We start from the raw sequence: 18,033 nt of genomic DNA on the forward strand, positions 1-18,033 counted from the left end.
ACAAAATATCCATGTCACATAAAAAAAAAGTGGGTTTGGGAATTCTTAAGGGAAAAAAAAAAACACCTAAGGTGAAACGGTTTTAAAACTATGCTAAGTACTTAGATTAGTACTTTTCAATAAGTGAGTTATCTCAAACTCACTATTTTTTGTAAGTAAAACATATGAAGTAGAGATTTGAACTTGATCACAACATTTTTTTTGGAGATAGATATCTTAATCAATTGATTTACGTTCAGATTGACATCCCAAACTTAAAATTAATTACGAGTCACTTGTCTATTAAGACACATGCATAAGATTTTAATTCGATTGAACCTCTGACCTCTAAAGAAAGAGTAAGATGCCTTAATCGGTCAACTATTTGTAATTTAAACTCTTAGATGTAACCATGTACTAAAATACATTAAAAAAATATATAAAAACATTGAAAGGGGTGGAAATAGCTAGTATCAAATTACAAACATAATGAAAAAAAGTTACATCTTTATTACCTATAAATATAGGGTGTTCAAGGTCTCATTCCATAAACTTAACAACTCAAAAGGTCCTTAAAAATTTAGTCACTCTCTCTCCTACGTTTTCTCTCAAACCCCAAAAGGAAATTACAAACAAAGGAAGAAGTATGTTGAGATTATTCACAAGCTGTTCACGAAAGAGACAGCCAAAACAAACTCCGGCAGCCACCCAACTCAAACCAAGGTCCAACTCTTCGACTTATTCGAAGCACCCCCGACCGAACCTGGAAGAGATCAAATGGGTACGATTCAACATGTTATCAGAGTAGGAATCTGTCAACTCCTGCAATAATATTGATATTTTATGGTTAATGATGATGTAACAGGTGTTTGACAAGTTCGACAAGGATCGAGATGGGAAGATCTCGTTCGAGGAGTACAAGGCCGCGCATAGAGCCATGGCGGGAAACAAAGAGATCTCGGAAGCCGAAGCTGCGAAGTCGTTTGGGTTCGTGGACGGGGATGGGGATGGGTATGTGGACTTGAAGGAGTTTGTGGAGCTCTATGCCACGAATGGTGGAGAGGTTCGGGTTGGGGATATCGAGAGTGCTTTCAAAGTGTACGATTCGAACGGAGACGGGAAGATAAGCGCGGAGGAGGTGATGGGGATCATGAAGGTGCTCGGGGAGAGCACGAACTTGACCGTGTGTAGGGCAATGGTGAAGGGTGTGGATGGAGATGGGGATGGCTTCATTGATATCAAGGAGTTTGCAAAGTTGATGGGTTCATATTCGCTTAAGTTTTAGAATTGGAAGGGATCTCTTTTAGTGTTTTTTAGCGTTGATCATATGCAAGTAGTTGTGAAAGGTGTGGAGGTGATGTGGGTGAATATGAATATGTAATAGAATTTGTGTTTTAGAATTTTTGTGTAGCTAAGAGAGTTGTCTCTGGAGATCAATTGGGAGAGATGAATTGGTGGGAGAAGAACAATAATCGCACTTACATTGAGATTAAAAATATTAATGTTCTTGTTTCGATACAACAATATTTTGACGAATCTTAGGAATTAATTCCTATATTTTTTCGACATTAATTGTCGTAAAATCAGACGACTAGTTTGTGAGATTAGTTAAGGTATGTGTAAACTGGTCCAGACACTCACGGATATGTAAAAAAATATATTATATTCTAAAACTTATGGTGTAGTTGAAGACGTTATGAGTCAAACTTTAGCTTTGTTTAATTTTTTTGGACGTTAATAATCTTTTGTATAAGTTTACTATGATCTATATAAGATCATATTCTAGAGAATGTTATTTAAAGTAGAGACGTCAGAGAACATGTAAGGGTGAGATTTATGTACCTTAACTATTTGGTGTCTAAAAGTACGTAGACTAAAATAATATTTTAATCTTATTTATGTTTACATTTATTCACATGTTACATGTTAAAAGTGAAAATTGACTCATGAACTTCATGTTTTTATTTTTAATAATTTGTTCTGATTTTTTTCACTTCTTCTTCCCCTCCCAAGTGTTGGAGAGGCTCTAATTTCCTTCATGAACGCATTGTCAATCTTATTAATTCATAATTAAACACTTCTATCTTAAATTAGTTTTTAGTTAAAAGGTTGCTTCTCTGTTATTTCTCCCTTCTCCCACTTTTATTATTTTTTAATTATGTAGTTATAATTATTATCCATATGGGTTAAAAAATGACATGACACGTGACTCTCCACTACGTGGACATGCGTGTCTAGGTCTCAGTGAGACCCAAGATATTCCAAAGACAAGGAGGAAAGGCCTCTGGCTAAGAGATAAGAACTTAACCTCATCTTCAACGAGGAAGATATTGACTGGCAAGGAATTTATTGACATTCGACAAAAGGACAATTCTACTGAAATAGAATATTCCAATTGTCGATGGAAAAAATCCGTTAAATTACTAACACTACAACTATAGGGACAAAATCTTGATTCCCAAGACTCTCTCATCCTATAAAAGGGCAGAGTCCACTTCAAAAGGAACACAATCTTTTGCATTTCTCTCCTACACAGCTCGACACCTACGTTCTATTTAGTTCCAAATTAATTAAGCATGGAAGTATGCGTGATCAAGACCAAATTAGTACAAGTTTCTATTTGCAGGTATCAACAATGATCATATTGGAGCCACATGTCACCTCACCTAGAAACATGCATTAACCATTCATAAGAATTGCGGTGTGGTTCACATCACAGAAAGCGTAAGGTCTCCATAATATTTTTTTTTTATTTTTTTAAGTTGGATTATTTTTACCTATAGTAAAATTCTTTGAACACAAAAATATGAACAAGTAATGCTTACTAGCGAAGGTATTAATGAAAGAATCTTCAAAACATTTTCTTTGGCTATATGACTCTTTAGGAAAAGTGATAAAAAAAAATACTTTATTCTTTGCTTGGTCGAGAATGAGAGATAAAGTGAAAGAAACATTTTCTTTTAAATAATTCCAACTCTTAGAATAGTATTATATGTCTATGCTTTTTCTAAGAACATTCTCTTCCTTTTTTTTTTCCGAGATTTGCCACCTAAGGTCTTTTTTAGCCCTTTATAAACTATTTTCATGTGCGTGTGTCTTATTCATGTTTAATTAAAAAGATTTGTATAATATTTTAACTCATTTTATAAGTCTCTTTTGAGATGAGTATTGAACCATGACCTTTCAGATGATAATAAATTTCTTTTATACTAAACTACACATGCTCAGATCAGAAAATAACTCTAAGTTTGAAATATTTACAAAATGAGTTATATTAACAATATTATCAAAATGTATGAGACACTTTAACCTTAGTCATGAGCTGAGACATAAAATTAAAAAGGTAATTTTATATATTCATGAGCAAAATGCTTTATAGGTTGAATTTGATAGGATGAAACGACATAGATTAGAAAAATAGAGGTTAATGCCTACCACCACTTTGAATTGGATAGTGCCAAAATTTTGGTCCAAGCATTTAATTAGAAGTAGAATGGATGAAAAATGTGATATCGAATTAAACAATCTCTCTAGTTACATTCATTAACATTACAAAACTTCTTCATGCCAAATCTCTACTCGTTCTTTTTAAAGCAGGAGGTTCAAATTTTCACAATCTCACATTTGTTGTACTAACAGAATCACCTAACTCCATGTGTTTAAAATTCAAAGATGTTTAAGGTACAGTTTTACTAATCATCCAAAACTTGCAAAATACACTAACTAAACTATAGGCTATTTCAAAGCCTTACATGGACTCGCCCTAATGAAGATAAAGAAGACATAAAAGGAAACTCTACATATCATTCACCAATGGCTAAATACTAACACCCCTTATTAAGCAAAGATTGAATAGAATAAATTAACATCAAATGTTCGTAAAATGTAGCATCGATGTGTTGTCGAAACTTGTGAGTCCGGGATAATTCATATCATCGGGTCAGGCTTAGGCCGAGCGTTGAGCTTGAGCTTCGAGCACCTACTCTATGCGACATTTAGCTATAACAACATGTCCTTAGTAGAAGGACGAGGTTTCACGTGCGCTCTTGAAGTCGCAAGACTAGAAGGATTAGAAACTTGAAAATCCCATTCCAACTAGAACGTTTTCCATGAAGATGTAGGTAGGGCTCTGGCCATATTATAGTGTATAATTAGAAAAGAAAAAAAAAAATCTTAGAACACTTCATCCACTCTTTTCACCTTAAAATACATCCGTGTAACATGTTTGTACTAATTTATTGTTCTAAACTTGTTGCCCAGAAGGTTTCCATGTAGGCTGGCAATATAGCTCATTGTCATAAACCATCTAAAAATCAATGTCACATGATGTCACTACTTAGTACGACTCAAATTAATTCATTATTGATGATATCGTCGATAATTGTCGTTGATAATTTGTTGATATCTATGATATTTTGCAATTCTCTTTCTCTCCTTGCTACTTACAATACACACCTAAATTTTCATCACTTATTTCTGTAGTTGTTCACACTTAAAAGTCATACAACGAGCTTTTGGGTACACTCCTACCTCCTAGCCCAGTTCATCATAACATTATTTGTCTAACCAGGATCCAGTCTCTATGGCTTGATCAGTAGTGCTGTTATCACCACATAGTAGACTCCCTCTAACCCACAACTCTATCTCTAAGAGTGCTAAGTTTTATGATTTAAGATTTACAATGATTCTTATATTGATAATCTCTTAATTTGATAAAGAATTCTATCTCCCCAGAAGAGTTCCCGACAGCAATCAAACACTTCTTTTACAAAGAGGAACATTCACAGCCATTTGAGATAAGCTCGTGATACAATGTACAAGACAAAAAACAATGAAGAGTAACAAGATGAAAGAAAATGGAGATGCATACCATAGTTGTGGAAGTCATGTTTGATGTTCATGACAAGAGTGATGGTCGGGTGATAGTGGCTGGTCGGGTCTGCCATCAGCGGTTCGTATCAACAGAGAGGATGTGCTTAAGTTCTTGTTTTGGAACTGCCCTCGTAGATATGTATGCTAAATGTGGAGATTTATGTTGCTTGTACCACGTTTTCTCACTTCTGTTCTACAGAATGTAGCCATTCTGGTTTGGTCTTATACATGAACTTTATAGCAACCTTCTGTGTTTAGCAATGGTCTCCAACAAATACGGCATAAAGTTTGCCACATTACTTAATTTTTGCGACATGCGATTACCCAACTAAGCCCCCCAACCATCACAATATCCAGTAGTTAGGTTAATTAATGGTCAATGCTCAACAGAGACTAAAATTGAGTATTTCTAAACTACATGGACCAAATTGATCAAATAAAAGCCAGCCCTAGAACCCTGGGGACTAAAACTGTATTTTGCCTTTATACAACTTTGTTAATCCTACATTTACTTCATAAATCGACCCTTAGCTTTTACAGTTGGTATGAGAAAGCCAAATTTAACCTCGATAAAGCTCAAGCTTTGACATACTCTTATATTAGTCTTTTAGCTGCCTATCACACTTAATTCATCCATTTCTGCACTCATGTTTCCTCTTAGCCTCAGCAGTGTATCTAGAGCTTCATCAACCTCTGGCTCTGATTGAAAACCAGAAGAAAATGCTTGGACATGTTTCTTGGCCTCAATCCAACTTAGACCAGGATCCTTTACCACCATTGACTCTCTTATTCTCTTCCTCATCTCTGCCACAGCCTCCCATTTTCCTTCTGCAGCATACAGATTTGAGAGTAAAATATGTGCTGCACTGTCTTCTGGATCTAATCTCAACACTTGTTTTGCTGCATAAACTCCCACTCTAAGATTTTTCATAACAACACAAGAACTTAACAGAGTTCTCCATAGCTCTGGATCACCATCTGCAAATGGTGATTTGGAAATCATTTCTTGTGTTTCATCCATGAATCCAGCTCGACTTAATAGACTTACCATAGAAGAATAGTGCTTACAATTTGGCATAATATTACTCTCTTTCATGTAGTTCCATAAAAACTTCCCTATTTCAACCGAGTTGCTGTGATTGCAAGCAGAAAGTAAGGAAAGAAATGTTACTTGGTCTGGCTCGACGCCATGGTTTTGAAGTTCGAAGAAGAGCTTCAATGCCTGGTCTATATTTCCATGGTGGCTGTACCCTCCAAGCATGGCGTTCCAGCACTTCAAATCAGGAGATGGGGCCTGAGAAAATACCAATTTAGCAGAACCCAGGTCGCCACTTTTGGCATACATGTCGATTAGACTCCCAGAAACGGAGATTTCAGCTTCACACCCTGTTTTTATGGCCAGGGAATGAAGGGTCTCGCCCTGTTGCAGAGTGGCAATGTCAGCACATGAACTCAGAGCAATACTGAGTGAAAAGCTGTCGATATCATGCCCAGCCTGAAGCATTTGCTGAAAGAATTTAATGGCGTTTTCCCCTTGAGACACTCTTGAATACCCAGTGATCATTTCAGTCCAGAGAACAACGTCCTTCTCCACAACCGACCCAAAAACCTTCTCAGCAGCTTGAGATTCGCCATTTCTGAACAACATAGACACAATGGCACTGCTCACAAAGATGCTCCTCTCAAATCCTCTCTTTATAACTTGCCCATGGAAAGACATTCCACTCGTAAGACTGCCAATGGTAGAGATTATAGTTGCGTAAGTGTACTCATCTGGCTTTGGAGGTGATGATTCCTGTAATTGAAGAAACAGACTCATGGCCTTCTCTTCTTCCTCATTCTCTGAACATCCTGAGATGATTGTGTTCCAAGTAACCAAATCCGGGTTTTCAATTCTATTGAAAATCCAAAATGCTGTATGGGTATCTCCACAATTGCAGTACAAATCCAGCAGGACATTTTTCAGAGTTCTATCGATACTGGCGTTTGAAGTGATAATACGGCCATGGACGAGCCGACCAAAATGGTAATCTCCATTTCTACTGCATAAATTCAAAACCATTGCGTAGGTGAATTCAGTAGGAACCATTCCGATTCGCAGCATTTCACAGAATAATTGAAGCGCCTCCTCCGGTTTATCGTGCTTCAAATTTCCAAAAATCATGGAATTCCAAGCTACTACACCCTTACCAAGCGTCCACCGGAAAACTTTTCCGGCGGATTCCAAATCCCGGCAATTGGAGTAAGTGCCAACTAGCGCGGTTTGAACCCAAACATCATTAACGAAACCACGTTTCACTATTTGGGTATGAAGCAAAGAGCCCCAAGTCAGATTTTTAAGGGAAGAAGCTGCGAGCAATAAGCTCGTGAGAGTCGCACCATTGGGTCTGTGGGATTCGAGCTCCATTTGCGGAAAAAGCTTGAAAGCCAGAGAAGCATCCTCCGGAGACCGGGAATAGGCCGCCATTAGGGCGTTAAACGAAACCAGATTTCTCTTCGGCATTTTGTCGAACACTAGGTGTGACTGGCGAATTGCGCCGCATCGAGCGTACATCCATAAGATATTGTTGCAGATGTAAGGAGTGAGCGAGCCGGCGGCGGCTATGGAGGTCAGAATGAGAGCGTGGAGCTGACGCGCCGTCTTGAGTGAGGCCACGGAAGTGCATTTTTGAACCAGCGCGGCTAAACAGTACGTTTCTTCCGTCATGTGAAGACGAGCTCCCTATAGGCTTCAAAATTAAGGGTATTTAATTTTTAGGAAATATCATTCTCACCCCTTCGTTTTTGGAAATTATCATTTGAGCCCAAATTATTAGTTTAATAGTTAAAATGCAATTTGGTCCTCTAATTCAACATTTAAAATGTTGTTCTTAAATCTCTATATTTTAATCTTTAGTTTATCTTGGTCATTGTATTTTTTAAAAGTAACCATTTTTATTCTTTAATTTTATTTTTACTTATTTTTCTATTACAATTTAACACGACATTATATTCAATATAACCATGATTTTATATTTAATACTTTTCATTATGTTGGAATTTTGGGTTAAAATTTTGAAAATAGGAAGCAAAAATGGTCACTTATAGGAATTAGATGAACAAAAGTTGAAAGTCTGAGGACAAAAGTAAATATTTTAAAAGTACAGGGACCAAACAGAATCAAAGTTGAAAGTACAAGATTAAACTATATTTTAATCTAGTTTAATTCATAAACTTTTAAAGTCGAAGGGTCGTAAATTTTGATTAGTGTCATGTTCAAACTTTTAACCTTTTATTTAGTAGATGTTGGGGTTACAAGGTGTGCAAACAAAGGTTAGGGAAAGGAGGAAGTTGGTATATAAGAGACGTAATTATCTTCATCGCGATTAGTTACAAATGCTTTTTGACAAATATTCGTCGCAATAGGTCGGGTGAACCAAAAACCTATTAATAGACAAGAACACATTCCAATCAATTCCTAAAAATATTAATTTGTATCAAATTCCGACTAGTCACTAATCCCAACACTGATGTATTTAACAAACTCATATAAGCAAAAAATCTGAAAAATCGTTGATCATGAGACATGTAATTATCATTATAAATAAGAATCATAGGTCCAACCGTCATGATTAATAATGACATGATACGAGTAAGTGAATCAATCAAGTAGTCCAAACTCTAAAAATAAATCATTATCGATGGTTTAAGACCATATATATTGATAGATATAATTACTATTAATTTAATCCTGTTAAGCGTTAGATAAATTCCGGTCTTAAGCCGCCCCAGGTATATGGGTCTCCCAGAACTGGCCTTAGATGGGGAAGATTCATTCATCGCTGTGGAATTTGATACCAGTTTCGACCCTTCTCATCTTTTGTAGGAAAATATCCTTCTCGAGTCTTGGGAAATTGAAGCGACCGCGTTCTTTCTTTCCACATCTCTTTTTTTTCTTTTGGCCGTTTTTGTTAGGCATTGAACCCCACCTTAGGTGCTGAGTAGCTCCGCCTTACAGCCTTGCTTCCCATTCAATCTGAATCTTGCTGCATGAATGCACTGTAAGACCTGGAATGCCTAAACGTTTGCCCCTTGCGAACGTAATAGCTGAATTGACTAGTCTCGAGTCAACGGTACGACAGACAGCGCTGCCTACAAGCGAATTAGCTTCCGAGGCAGTTACGCCAGAAAGAAAAGGTTCCACACGAGCTCCCGTTCTGCGGCGTGGTGGCAGGACCGATAGGGCACCAGAAAGTGATAATAAGAAAATCAACATAAATGCAAGAAAAAGAGGAAACCATTCACAGATAAATTGAGAAGGAGACTTTTCGATTTTCCAAATAATGGGAGCTGATGCAAAATAAAAAGGTTTTAATAATTTTTAGACATTTTTTAAGCGGGGATTTACCTAGAAGTTATAAAATAGAAATTAGAAGATTTAAGGGCTTATTGGACAGATTTGATACTTTATAGGGACTACACTCGTAATTAATCCAAAATCATTTGTCTCCTTCAAACTTTTGCAGTTCGCCGTAGCAGCTGAACTCGGAGGTGGTGCCTGAGAATGTCGATCGGCGGCGAGAACTGTTTGCTGCTTTGCCGGCTCGTCGATCATTCTCTCCGTCCTTTCAGAGTTAGGTTTTCCTTTTCTCCATTGTTGCTGTTTCTTCTCGTTTACGAAATGTTTTTCTGCTTGATTTCGTGCATTTCTCGCTCTGAGTTCGTACTTTCCTTTTTGGGTGAACAGGAAGATGGGGTGGTACTGGAGACCAAAGAGAAGGAAAAGGAACTACTTATTGCGCTCTCTCGTGTTTGCTTCCCCCTTCTTTTCTCTCTGAGTTCCTGTGCTCTGTTGTTGCTTTCTAATTTAGAAATCCTCAGTTTTTCAGACTAGTTTACTGCATAATTTTGTTGATTGATCATTAGGTTGTAATTGAAGTTCAGAGCTGGGTTCAAGAAATTGGTGGCGACTCTGATAGTGTTGGCCTCTCTCTCTCTCTCTCTCTCACACACACACACAGACTCACATAAAGAATTCCTCATCAATGTATTTTTTATCAGGGAGAGATTCAACTGTTGGCTTCTCAAGAGAAAAGCAGTTATGAGTGGGATCAATTTTCTGAGAGTCACCATTGTATTGCAAATATAACCTCTGAATTGGTAATTTCTTACAATCAAGTTGATGTACTCTGTATTTCAAGTTTATTCTGTAGGACTTGGGGAGGAAGACAACATGTTTGCATACCAGGAATGTGGAGTTCTATGTTCTCAATTTTGCTTTTGCATTTTATAAACTATATACTTCTTCTCTAGTTAAACATGAGCGAGGAAGTTTTATAACATCTTTTAAATTCACATCCACGTCACAGTTTAAGATCTTCCTAGACGTATTAAACTGCTATGCAGGAATAGTTTTTTTTTTTTTCCCACATAAACGTGCTTTTGCTCAGATGCAAAGTTATCGTGTATAAATGTTGATGGACATGTGTTCCAACTTAAATGTTAAACATTATCTCAAATGTTTCAGTGTTTGCCTTATCATATTAGATGTATCTGTCTGCTCTTTGTTGTAACCTCTGTATTAAGCTATAAAGAGCCAATGAAGAAATTAACTAGTAAATTTTAAATTTACAAAGTTAAATTATTTTTCTCTCTTTACATTCATAATTGTCTCATATTGGACTTAGGAGTTTCCTTTATTGTGAACAAAAACAATGCAGATTTATTTGTATCCTGTGTCTGATGCTTCTGTAAAGGTACATGTCGGGTTTGTAATAGTGTTATGGATACTTAGTCTGATATCTCATCTCCCAATTGTAGAGTTAATCTAATTTATTCATCATTCTAACACTTCTTCGGTTCTTCCCTACTTTGGATTTATGAATTTTCATTTCTTACTTGCAGGTACTTTTACTGGGTTTTGAGAATCAGTATGTCAAACATCTTGTGGGCAATGTACTTGCAGCAATTTCAAAATTCATTATTCTAAGTGTACGTTCTTATGCACGTGCTTGAATCTTAATGTATCACATAATTTTTGTGCTAATATTCCAACCCATTTATATTATGCAGGGAATCTACTGGGATGAATTAGTTCACTCATTATGTTGTTGCATGGAGTTAGTGCTTGCCAGAATCATATCTTCCTCTGCACCTGCAATCACTGGGTCTGAAAATTTAGACTGTTATTTATCGACCTTTAGTAATATCCTACAACCTAAGCTGAAAAGTACCAATTTCTCCACAGCTTCTGGCATTCTTCAAGTTTTGCGAAATACCTTGAAATTCTTGATGCAAGAGCAGAGTGATCTTATTGGAGTGTTCTTTGATTCCGTCAATTCTTGTCTTTCAAAGGTTCCTTGGAATTTATTGAGTAAGATCCTTACTGAGCAAAGTTGTGACACTGTAAAAGTCCCGAGTGATCATGGCCTGCATTACAGTAATTTGCATCAGAGGCAAAGGTCAAAAATTCTGTTCCTAGGAACTTTTGTTCAATTTCTCTGTTCCTTGGCTGAGTCAAGTGATTTTGAGGAAGCTGCTGGTGGTTCATCTGATACTCACCCTCTACTTGATAAGATTATCAACCTGATTCCTAGCCTTTTTGATTGGTGCCTCAATAACCAAGTAGATCATTGTGATAAGTGCTTGTCTCGATATTTCAGTCACAAGTTGCTGGTACAAATCTGTCATTTTGCCCCCTGCCCCCCAATATATATACTGGAGAGTTGTTGAGATAGAGTTAAATACAATGGGAATACTTGGTGGCGGCTAGATTATGCAAATATGGTTTTTATGGTGTCTCAATTTATTTAGTCAAATCTTTTGAATATGTTTGATTCTCATAGGTGGCAACCATAGCATCTTCTGACATACAAGGAATAGGTGTTGTAGGAAAAGTTAAGATTGTATTCAAGGACATATGTGCCTGGAACATGATGTTATATTGGAGGTTTTGACTCTATAGACATGTTAGTTATGATTCTGAGTTTTCTATTATTTCTTAAAAATCTACTGCCTATGCAGGCATTCCACTCATTTCTAACTTCATATATTGCTAATTGTCTTCTTTCAATTTTGATTTTTGAACCTTCAATTTAGTTAAAACAACATCTTTATTGAGAGAAATTTAGTATTTGGTTTAGTATCCTCCACTGTTTTATGCTAAATGAATTTTAATTGGACTTGGGTTCTAAGATTGGTATTAATTTCAATGTGAGATACTGTATTTTGTGTATGTCAATGTACCATATATGTTTCATTGTAAGTGTTGCATGGCCCTTTTTGTTTCTGCTTCCATATCTCTGGTTTTCATTTCCAACCACCAACTTGAACTTAGCGCGTTGTTGTTTTTTCCACCATTTAATTTAAAGCCTTTGGGTATTGTGAAATTGCAGCTCAGGCGTAAGTTATCACATGAAAATCATTATAGAAACTTTTGCACTCAATCTTCTTTTTCTGCTGCTTATTATTATTATTTTAAATTATCCTATTTTTGTATAATTTCTCTCCATTTCCGGTTGCATTCTGTTAGTATGAAGAATTCTGCTCAAATTATACGAAACTTATCCAAATATAAGGAACTGAGAAATCTTGATTTTTACAAATTTCTGATTTTCTGCTGCTGTTGTGTAATATATGGTTTAATTTCTAGTGGTTTACTAAGTATAGGAGTTCTTCATTTTTCAGATATTAATGATCAGGCTTAGTTTCCACTGTCCTATTCAGTGCTCCATTCTTGTTCTATGGTTGCAACTTTGCAAAAGTCATTTCCAAAATCTCTTGTTGCTTCCAAAGCTTAAGCTGGAGTCTGCTCCAGATACTTCCCTTGAAGATTCTCCATTGATTGTGAGCTCTTTTGATAAAGAACGCAGTCCATGTTCCTTGCATCTGCAAAGACTGGCTATTTTTCTTTTCCTCAGGTGTTCCTTGAGCTTATCTAAAAAACCTACAGAAAAGCATGATGCATCTCCAACTGCTCAGTTGATATGCACCACATATTTGGGTAGCAAATGTGATGAATGCAGTTGTAGAGTGAAAGGTATGTTGGAGCTGTATGTGTGGCTTCACGGGAACCTTCCAACAAATATTTTTCTGGATACTAAAACATATCCAAAAAACTGCATCAAGTTTGCATCATCTTTTCTCCAGCTATTTATGCATGAGGTTTGTACATTTTCTTTTCTGATCTTCACCATGGCATACTAGAGTTTAGAATATTTAGTACCCTTTATAAGAGTTGTTTTGTGGTTTATCTTCTATTTTATGGATATACAGTTTTCTTTGCATTATTCCTATCATTAGGAGGGCTTTATGATTCAAGTGTTTTGAAACACAATAAGATGCTAAGTGTGTTTTAAGCTCTACTAAATTGTAGCTATTGGAATGTTTATATTTTTCCAATGGGTTCATCGCATGGCATTTGCTCTAATAAATAAGGTTTGAAGGCTTAGATACTTGCTTTGTCCTATATATGTCATTCGATATGAATGGTCATGTTGCGAATGTTGATGTGTCATATTTGAAGAAGGATGTGCCGGCAAGATTAATATTTGACCTACTTAGGTTTTAATTTGTCATCTAATGTACACTTGATACTTTATGTAATAATGTCCACTCAAGATTCATTGGATTTGATGCAACTTGAAAAATAGAATTTTATTTAACGTTGCATCTCTCAAACTGTTAGATCCAGCCTATCCAGTCTAGTTGGTCATAAAAGGTTATGATTGCTACATGAAGTTGAAGACTCTTGTATGATGTATCTCTCAATTATTAGAACAACTTACTTGTGACCATCTTACTTGTGATATTGTCTAAGTTGTAACCATGCCGTTTCTCTTTCATATTCAGATTATCTAATCCTCTTGTATTGCTTTTAATAAACCTTTCTTTGAAAAGATGAGAATTTACAGAAGAACGAGGGAGAGAAAAAAAAAAAACAATATGTTTAGACCTATGTTCTAATTATTTTATTATCTTGAACTCTAGGATGATTTATTATTTAAAGTGCTGTTGGAACTTCTCCCTCTGCCTTCTCGCAAACGGCCATGGTTTGTAATAATAATTGTTTTGATTTCACATATATTTTAATTAATTATTGCTTGCAACATGTTTAAAGTCAGTGTGCTTGTGTTTAGGATTTGTGAAAGACCATCCCAGGATGTGAAGGAGGAAGATATACTTTTTCATGTTTCAAACATTTTTAATCCTGTAAATACGTTTCACCTTTTTCTTAAGGAGGTAAGTAACATTATTTCAGATAGGACTGATATACCTCACCAAAGTTTTATTTCCTCATTGCTCTCTTGTCATTGCTTTGATGACTTTGATATGCTTTTATTTGCATTACTAATTTCATGCAATTTTGAAAATTGTTCGACTATTGTCTTTATTTGCAGTTAAACTATGATCATGAGTTGCTCATAGATTACCTCATCTCAAAAGATGCAGGAACATATTGTTTGGAATATCTCTTGAGGTATATCTTCTTTTTTGTCTTAAAGAATTTCCTTGGCCGTGCCCTACTTGTTTGTCAAATTGTGAAAACTTAATTCAGAAGCATGGTAGAACATCTAATTGAAGAGGAGTTCATAACTTTCATGTTCCTTATCTGCAATATTACGCTCTAACTTTTGTGTTTTTACCTGTCAACAAGTTTTTATTATGTGCTGGTGAATGGTAATTGGTGGCTCAGGACATGGTGGACATCTTTCATTCCCTTCCTAATACATACCGTAAATTTTCTTTTTCTAGATGCTTGCATATAATAAGCGATTCCAAGCACGCACTAGTAGATTCATCTTCTAAATGGGATGCCATAACTCACTCTTCATGCAAGAAAAGAAAAGTTTCGCTGAATTGCTCAAATACTTCAGAAGAATTATTGTCCGGTTCACCCAATAAAAGCAATGAAACTCTTCCATCTTTTGAGGAATCTAATAGTTATGATTATGGCTACAAGCGTCACAGATTTGGGGTAAAAGCAGTTAAGAAAGCTAAAAATTGTCTGCAGTCATTGAAAAGATCCTTGGAAAATCTTCATAGAGAGAATCTCTTCCCATATAATCCAGAAGTGCTTCTAAAACGGTATGTATCTCGGCACAATGCTTCATTTATACTTTAGCCATTTAAGATTTTAGCTCTAGTTCTAATATTTTATATTTTTATGCAATATTTTAAAAAGTTTTCTGTTTGAGTTGAGTAACTAATATCATCTAATTTTCTTAATATTTTTCCCTACAGGGTGTGGTTATCAAACCCAATTATCTAAGTATATGCAGTCTTAACCACTTAAAATATGAAGGATTTTGATAAGTTTATAAGAAACCTTGTACTTAGAGACATCAGATTATGTACGGCTGAGATTATTTGGTCGTCAAGTAAGAATCTTGTTTGTGCAGGTTGGAATAGATGTCTATTTACTTGTCAATGAAAAGATATTTTACCAGTTAGATGGAGGTTTTTGGTGAGAATCGTATCCAACCATTGTCTAATCATTCTTGCTTCTTCTAGCCTCAACTTAGTCCGATCCCTTCTTAGATCCAAATTTATGTGGATTTCTCATTGTCCCTTGAAATTTTTTTTTTTGGTAGGTTAGGAATTTCTTCAGAATTGGCTCTGCAAGGGCACTCGTTCAAAAGGAACTCGAATTGAAAAAGAATGGGTTAAGGGTATCTATAAAAGATTAAATTTATTTTAACCCGTCTACTAAACTTTTGGGTCCAGTGGTGATTTAACATGGTAACAGAGCAAAATGATATTTATCACTTGTTTGGTTTTGTGCAAATTTACAACCTGCAAGTGAGGAAGGAGCTTAAAAAGAAGCTTTTAGGTTTAGTGGTGATTAGCAAAATATTTGATTCCTTGGACTAATTATTCGTAGAAATAAGAGAATATTTAATATCGGTTTTCTTTAGATATTTGGACAATCTAGATTTGAGTAATGAGGTATTGAACTAGAAAAGGTTCATCTTGAGATCAGGAGTGAATATCGGTCGGTTAGCATAGCTTATAGCTTATAGGCACAAACCAAAACTGAAACGGACCTATCGGTTTCACTTACTTGGAAACTGATGATTTCTGTTGGCTCGTGAAAATTGATCGATTTACCGTCATGGATAGCTCAGTTTTAACCACTATCATATATTATATCTTCTTTTTCATGACAGTTTGACGAAATTTCTGGAGCTTCCCATGGAGTAATTAAGTACTTAAGTGGCCTTCAGCCCCATGCAGAGTTTCTCATCCATTTTCCTTGAGGCTTGGAGTCCTTTATCATTAATATTCTTTCAATTTGAAAGCTTCATCTTTTGCGTCTTTCAAATGCTACGAAGGGACAGGCTATTAGTATTTCTATTCTGACCGATTGAGCTATATTCGAGTTGACTCTTTTTTAATGACTGACTTTGCGTACGTGAAATACCAAATGCTAGGGTCATGAATAGTATAAGAGAAAACACATTCACATCCATTACAGTTTGCACAAGTTAGAGTAGTGCATTTACTTGTTCAAGATATAATCATAGTCCATATTCTTTAAATGATTATTCTTTGTACTCATAAAGTCATAATTGATTCTATACTAATTTTACCTTTTATTTTATTGTCCATTTCTTGATGTGCAACTTAAATGAAATGAAATTTTGAAAATTCCTTGATCCTACCAGTAATATAGTCGATACATTTCTTAAACTTCCTTTTGTTCAAAATTTTACTTAATTATTTATGTTTGTTGTATATGTGTTGATCTTTCTCATTCTCGTCTTCCCTTGTATTAATATATCAAATTCTATTGAAGTATATAGTCAATATTCATAATATTTGTTTTTAGAAGATTAGGATGAAGAATCGGGTATGAAGTTATAATTATTTAGCCTATATGGTTCAATTTTTTTCCTAACGTTTACATGTTAATTTGTATTCAAAGACAATTTGTTGTGCTAATTTTAAATTTAAAAATATAGCAAATGTTTTAAAGATGTATATAAACACTCATGAAACAATATTCATAATTAATAGTGGTATATTCACCTAAATAAATTTATACATTAAAATTTAAAACAAAAAATAAATCAAATAAAATCAATATAATGGGCAAATATATGAAGAAGAATATTTAGGTATTCACTGTAGTTGACTTTTGGTTAATTATATATTTTATTCAAGAAATTATCATTAGGTGTATCAGGGAGTGCTTCTAGAATAAAAATATTTTAGTGAAAAATGCTTGATAACAAATCACTTTCTTTTTTTATAAGAAACAGACAACTTGTATTCCATCACAAAACAAAAACAGCCTAAAGGGAGAGGGTTGAGAAAACCCTCTCCGATGAACTAAACAATCACATCTTTTCAATCTCGTATAATCATTTGATGACTATAATTACAAAAGATTTTCTTGTGTATAGTAGCCCACCAAGAAGTCGTATGTTGTATATTCACACAAAGAGAATCTATCGAAGATTTTTTTTGTTAAAAAATTTTACTATTTCGTTCTCTCCAAAGAAGCCAAAGTAAAGCTCTAGCAGCACACAATTCCAAAGAATAAAGCTTCACCCTCAAGGGCCTTCCCCCAAGGCCTTCAGAAATAAAATCATCAATTTTTTTAGGGAGACAAAAAGACACTTCCAAAAGGGAAGTTAAGTGAAACCACGCCGTAGTAGCCACCGGGCAATGAAGGAAAATATGATCAATTGACTCCGAAGCCCTTAAACATAGCGTATACACCAAAGGAGATAGTGTCAAAAGGGGAAATTTAAGTTAGACAGTCGTGTTGATCCCCGAATGGAACACCGACCAAATAACAAATCACTTTTGATGTTTGATTCTACGCTTTTAAAAGTACTTTGAAGTGTAGTCTAATCGAAGTTAGATCATAAGTTTTTTGATTATAACTTTTTTTTTTAATAGATATGAAACTCTTATAAGAATTCTTCATAAGCTAAGACTCGTAGTGATAGAGTTGTAGGCTAAAAGGAGTTTGCTATATAGTGCACATGGTCAAGCAAAAGTTTCTTGCTTCGAGTCAAATAAGACTATCACAGATGGAGTTGTAGGCTAAAAGGAGTTTGCTATATCGTGCACATGGTCAAGCAAAAGTTTCTTGCTTCGAGTCAAATAAGACTATCACAGATGCATTGACGACAACCATGTCATAAGTCCGAGTTGAGATACACAACACAATGTTCAACACAATATGTCTTA

At 35.3% G+C, this 18,033-nt stretch overlaps 3 protein-coding genes across 4 annotated transcripts; 2 read left to right on the forward strand and 1 right to left on the reverse strand.

The window, feature by feature from the left end:
- The first annotated feature begins 505 nt into the window (after nucleotides 1–505).
- On the forward strand, nucleotides 506–1,884 carry LOC111017929 (calcium-binding protein CML38). The gene is made up of 2 exons (XM_022293825.2): nucleotides 506–760; nucleotides 845–1,884. Exons 1-2 carry the CDS (start codon nucleotides 626–628, stop codon nucleotides 1,262–1,264), a joined length of 555 nt encoding a protein of 184 aa, XP_022149517.1. The 5' UTR covers nucleotides 506–625; the 3' UTR covers nucleotides 1,265–1,884.
- Nucleotides 1,885–5,279: 3,395 nt separating this feature from the next.
- Nucleotides 5,280–7,605, reverse strand: LOC111017905 (Pentatricopeptide repeat (PPR) superfamily protein). The gene has a single exon (XM_022293794.2). The coding sequence runs from the start codon at nucleotides 7,556–7,558 to the stop codon at nucleotides 5,459–5,461; it is 2,100 nt and encodes a 699-aa protein (XP_022149486.1). The 5' UTR covers nucleotides 7,559–7,605; the 3' UTR covers nucleotides 5,280–5,458.
- A 1,671-nt stretch (nucleotides 7,606–9,276) lies between these two features.
- LOC111017910 (golgin) lies at nucleotides 9,277–16,432 on the forward strand. 2 transcript variants are annotated; one of them, XM_022293800.2, is made up of 12 exons: nucleotides 9,277–9,463; nucleotides 9,578–9,640; nucleotides 9,757–9,810; nucleotides 9,892–9,990; nucleotides 10,735–10,821; nucleotides 10,903–11,505; nucleotides 12,517–12,993; nucleotides 13,819–13,880; nucleotides 13,968–14,070; nucleotides 14,229–14,308; nucleotides 14,584–14,916; nucleotides 15,073–15,281. In XM_022293800.2, exons 1-12 carry the CDS (start codon nucleotides 9,395–9,397, stop codon nucleotides 15,098–15,100), a joined length of 2,058 nt encoding a protein of 685 aa, XP_022149492.1. In that variant the 5' UTR covers nucleotides 9,277–9,394; the 3' UTR covers nucleotides 15,101–15,281. The 2 variants fall into 2 exon arrangements, with proteins under 2 accessions (XP_022149492.1, XP_022149491.1); XM_022293799.2 differs by lacking the exon at nucleotides 15,073–15,281 and adding an exon at nucleotides 15,999–16,432 and having other exon boundaries at nucleotides 9,279–9,463.
- The last annotated feature ends 1,601 nt before the right edge of the window (nucleotides 16,433–18,033 follow it).

Source organism: Momordica charantia, assembly GCF_013281855.1.
Source record: "Momordica charantia cultivar OHB3-1 chromosome 2 unlocalized genomic scaffold, Mcharantia_2.0 BLBB01000002.1, whole genome shotgun sequence".
Taxonomy (NCBI): domain Eukaryota; kingdom Viridiplantae; phylum Streptophyta; class Magnoliopsida; order Cucurbitales; family Cucurbitaceae; genus Momordica; species Momordica charantia.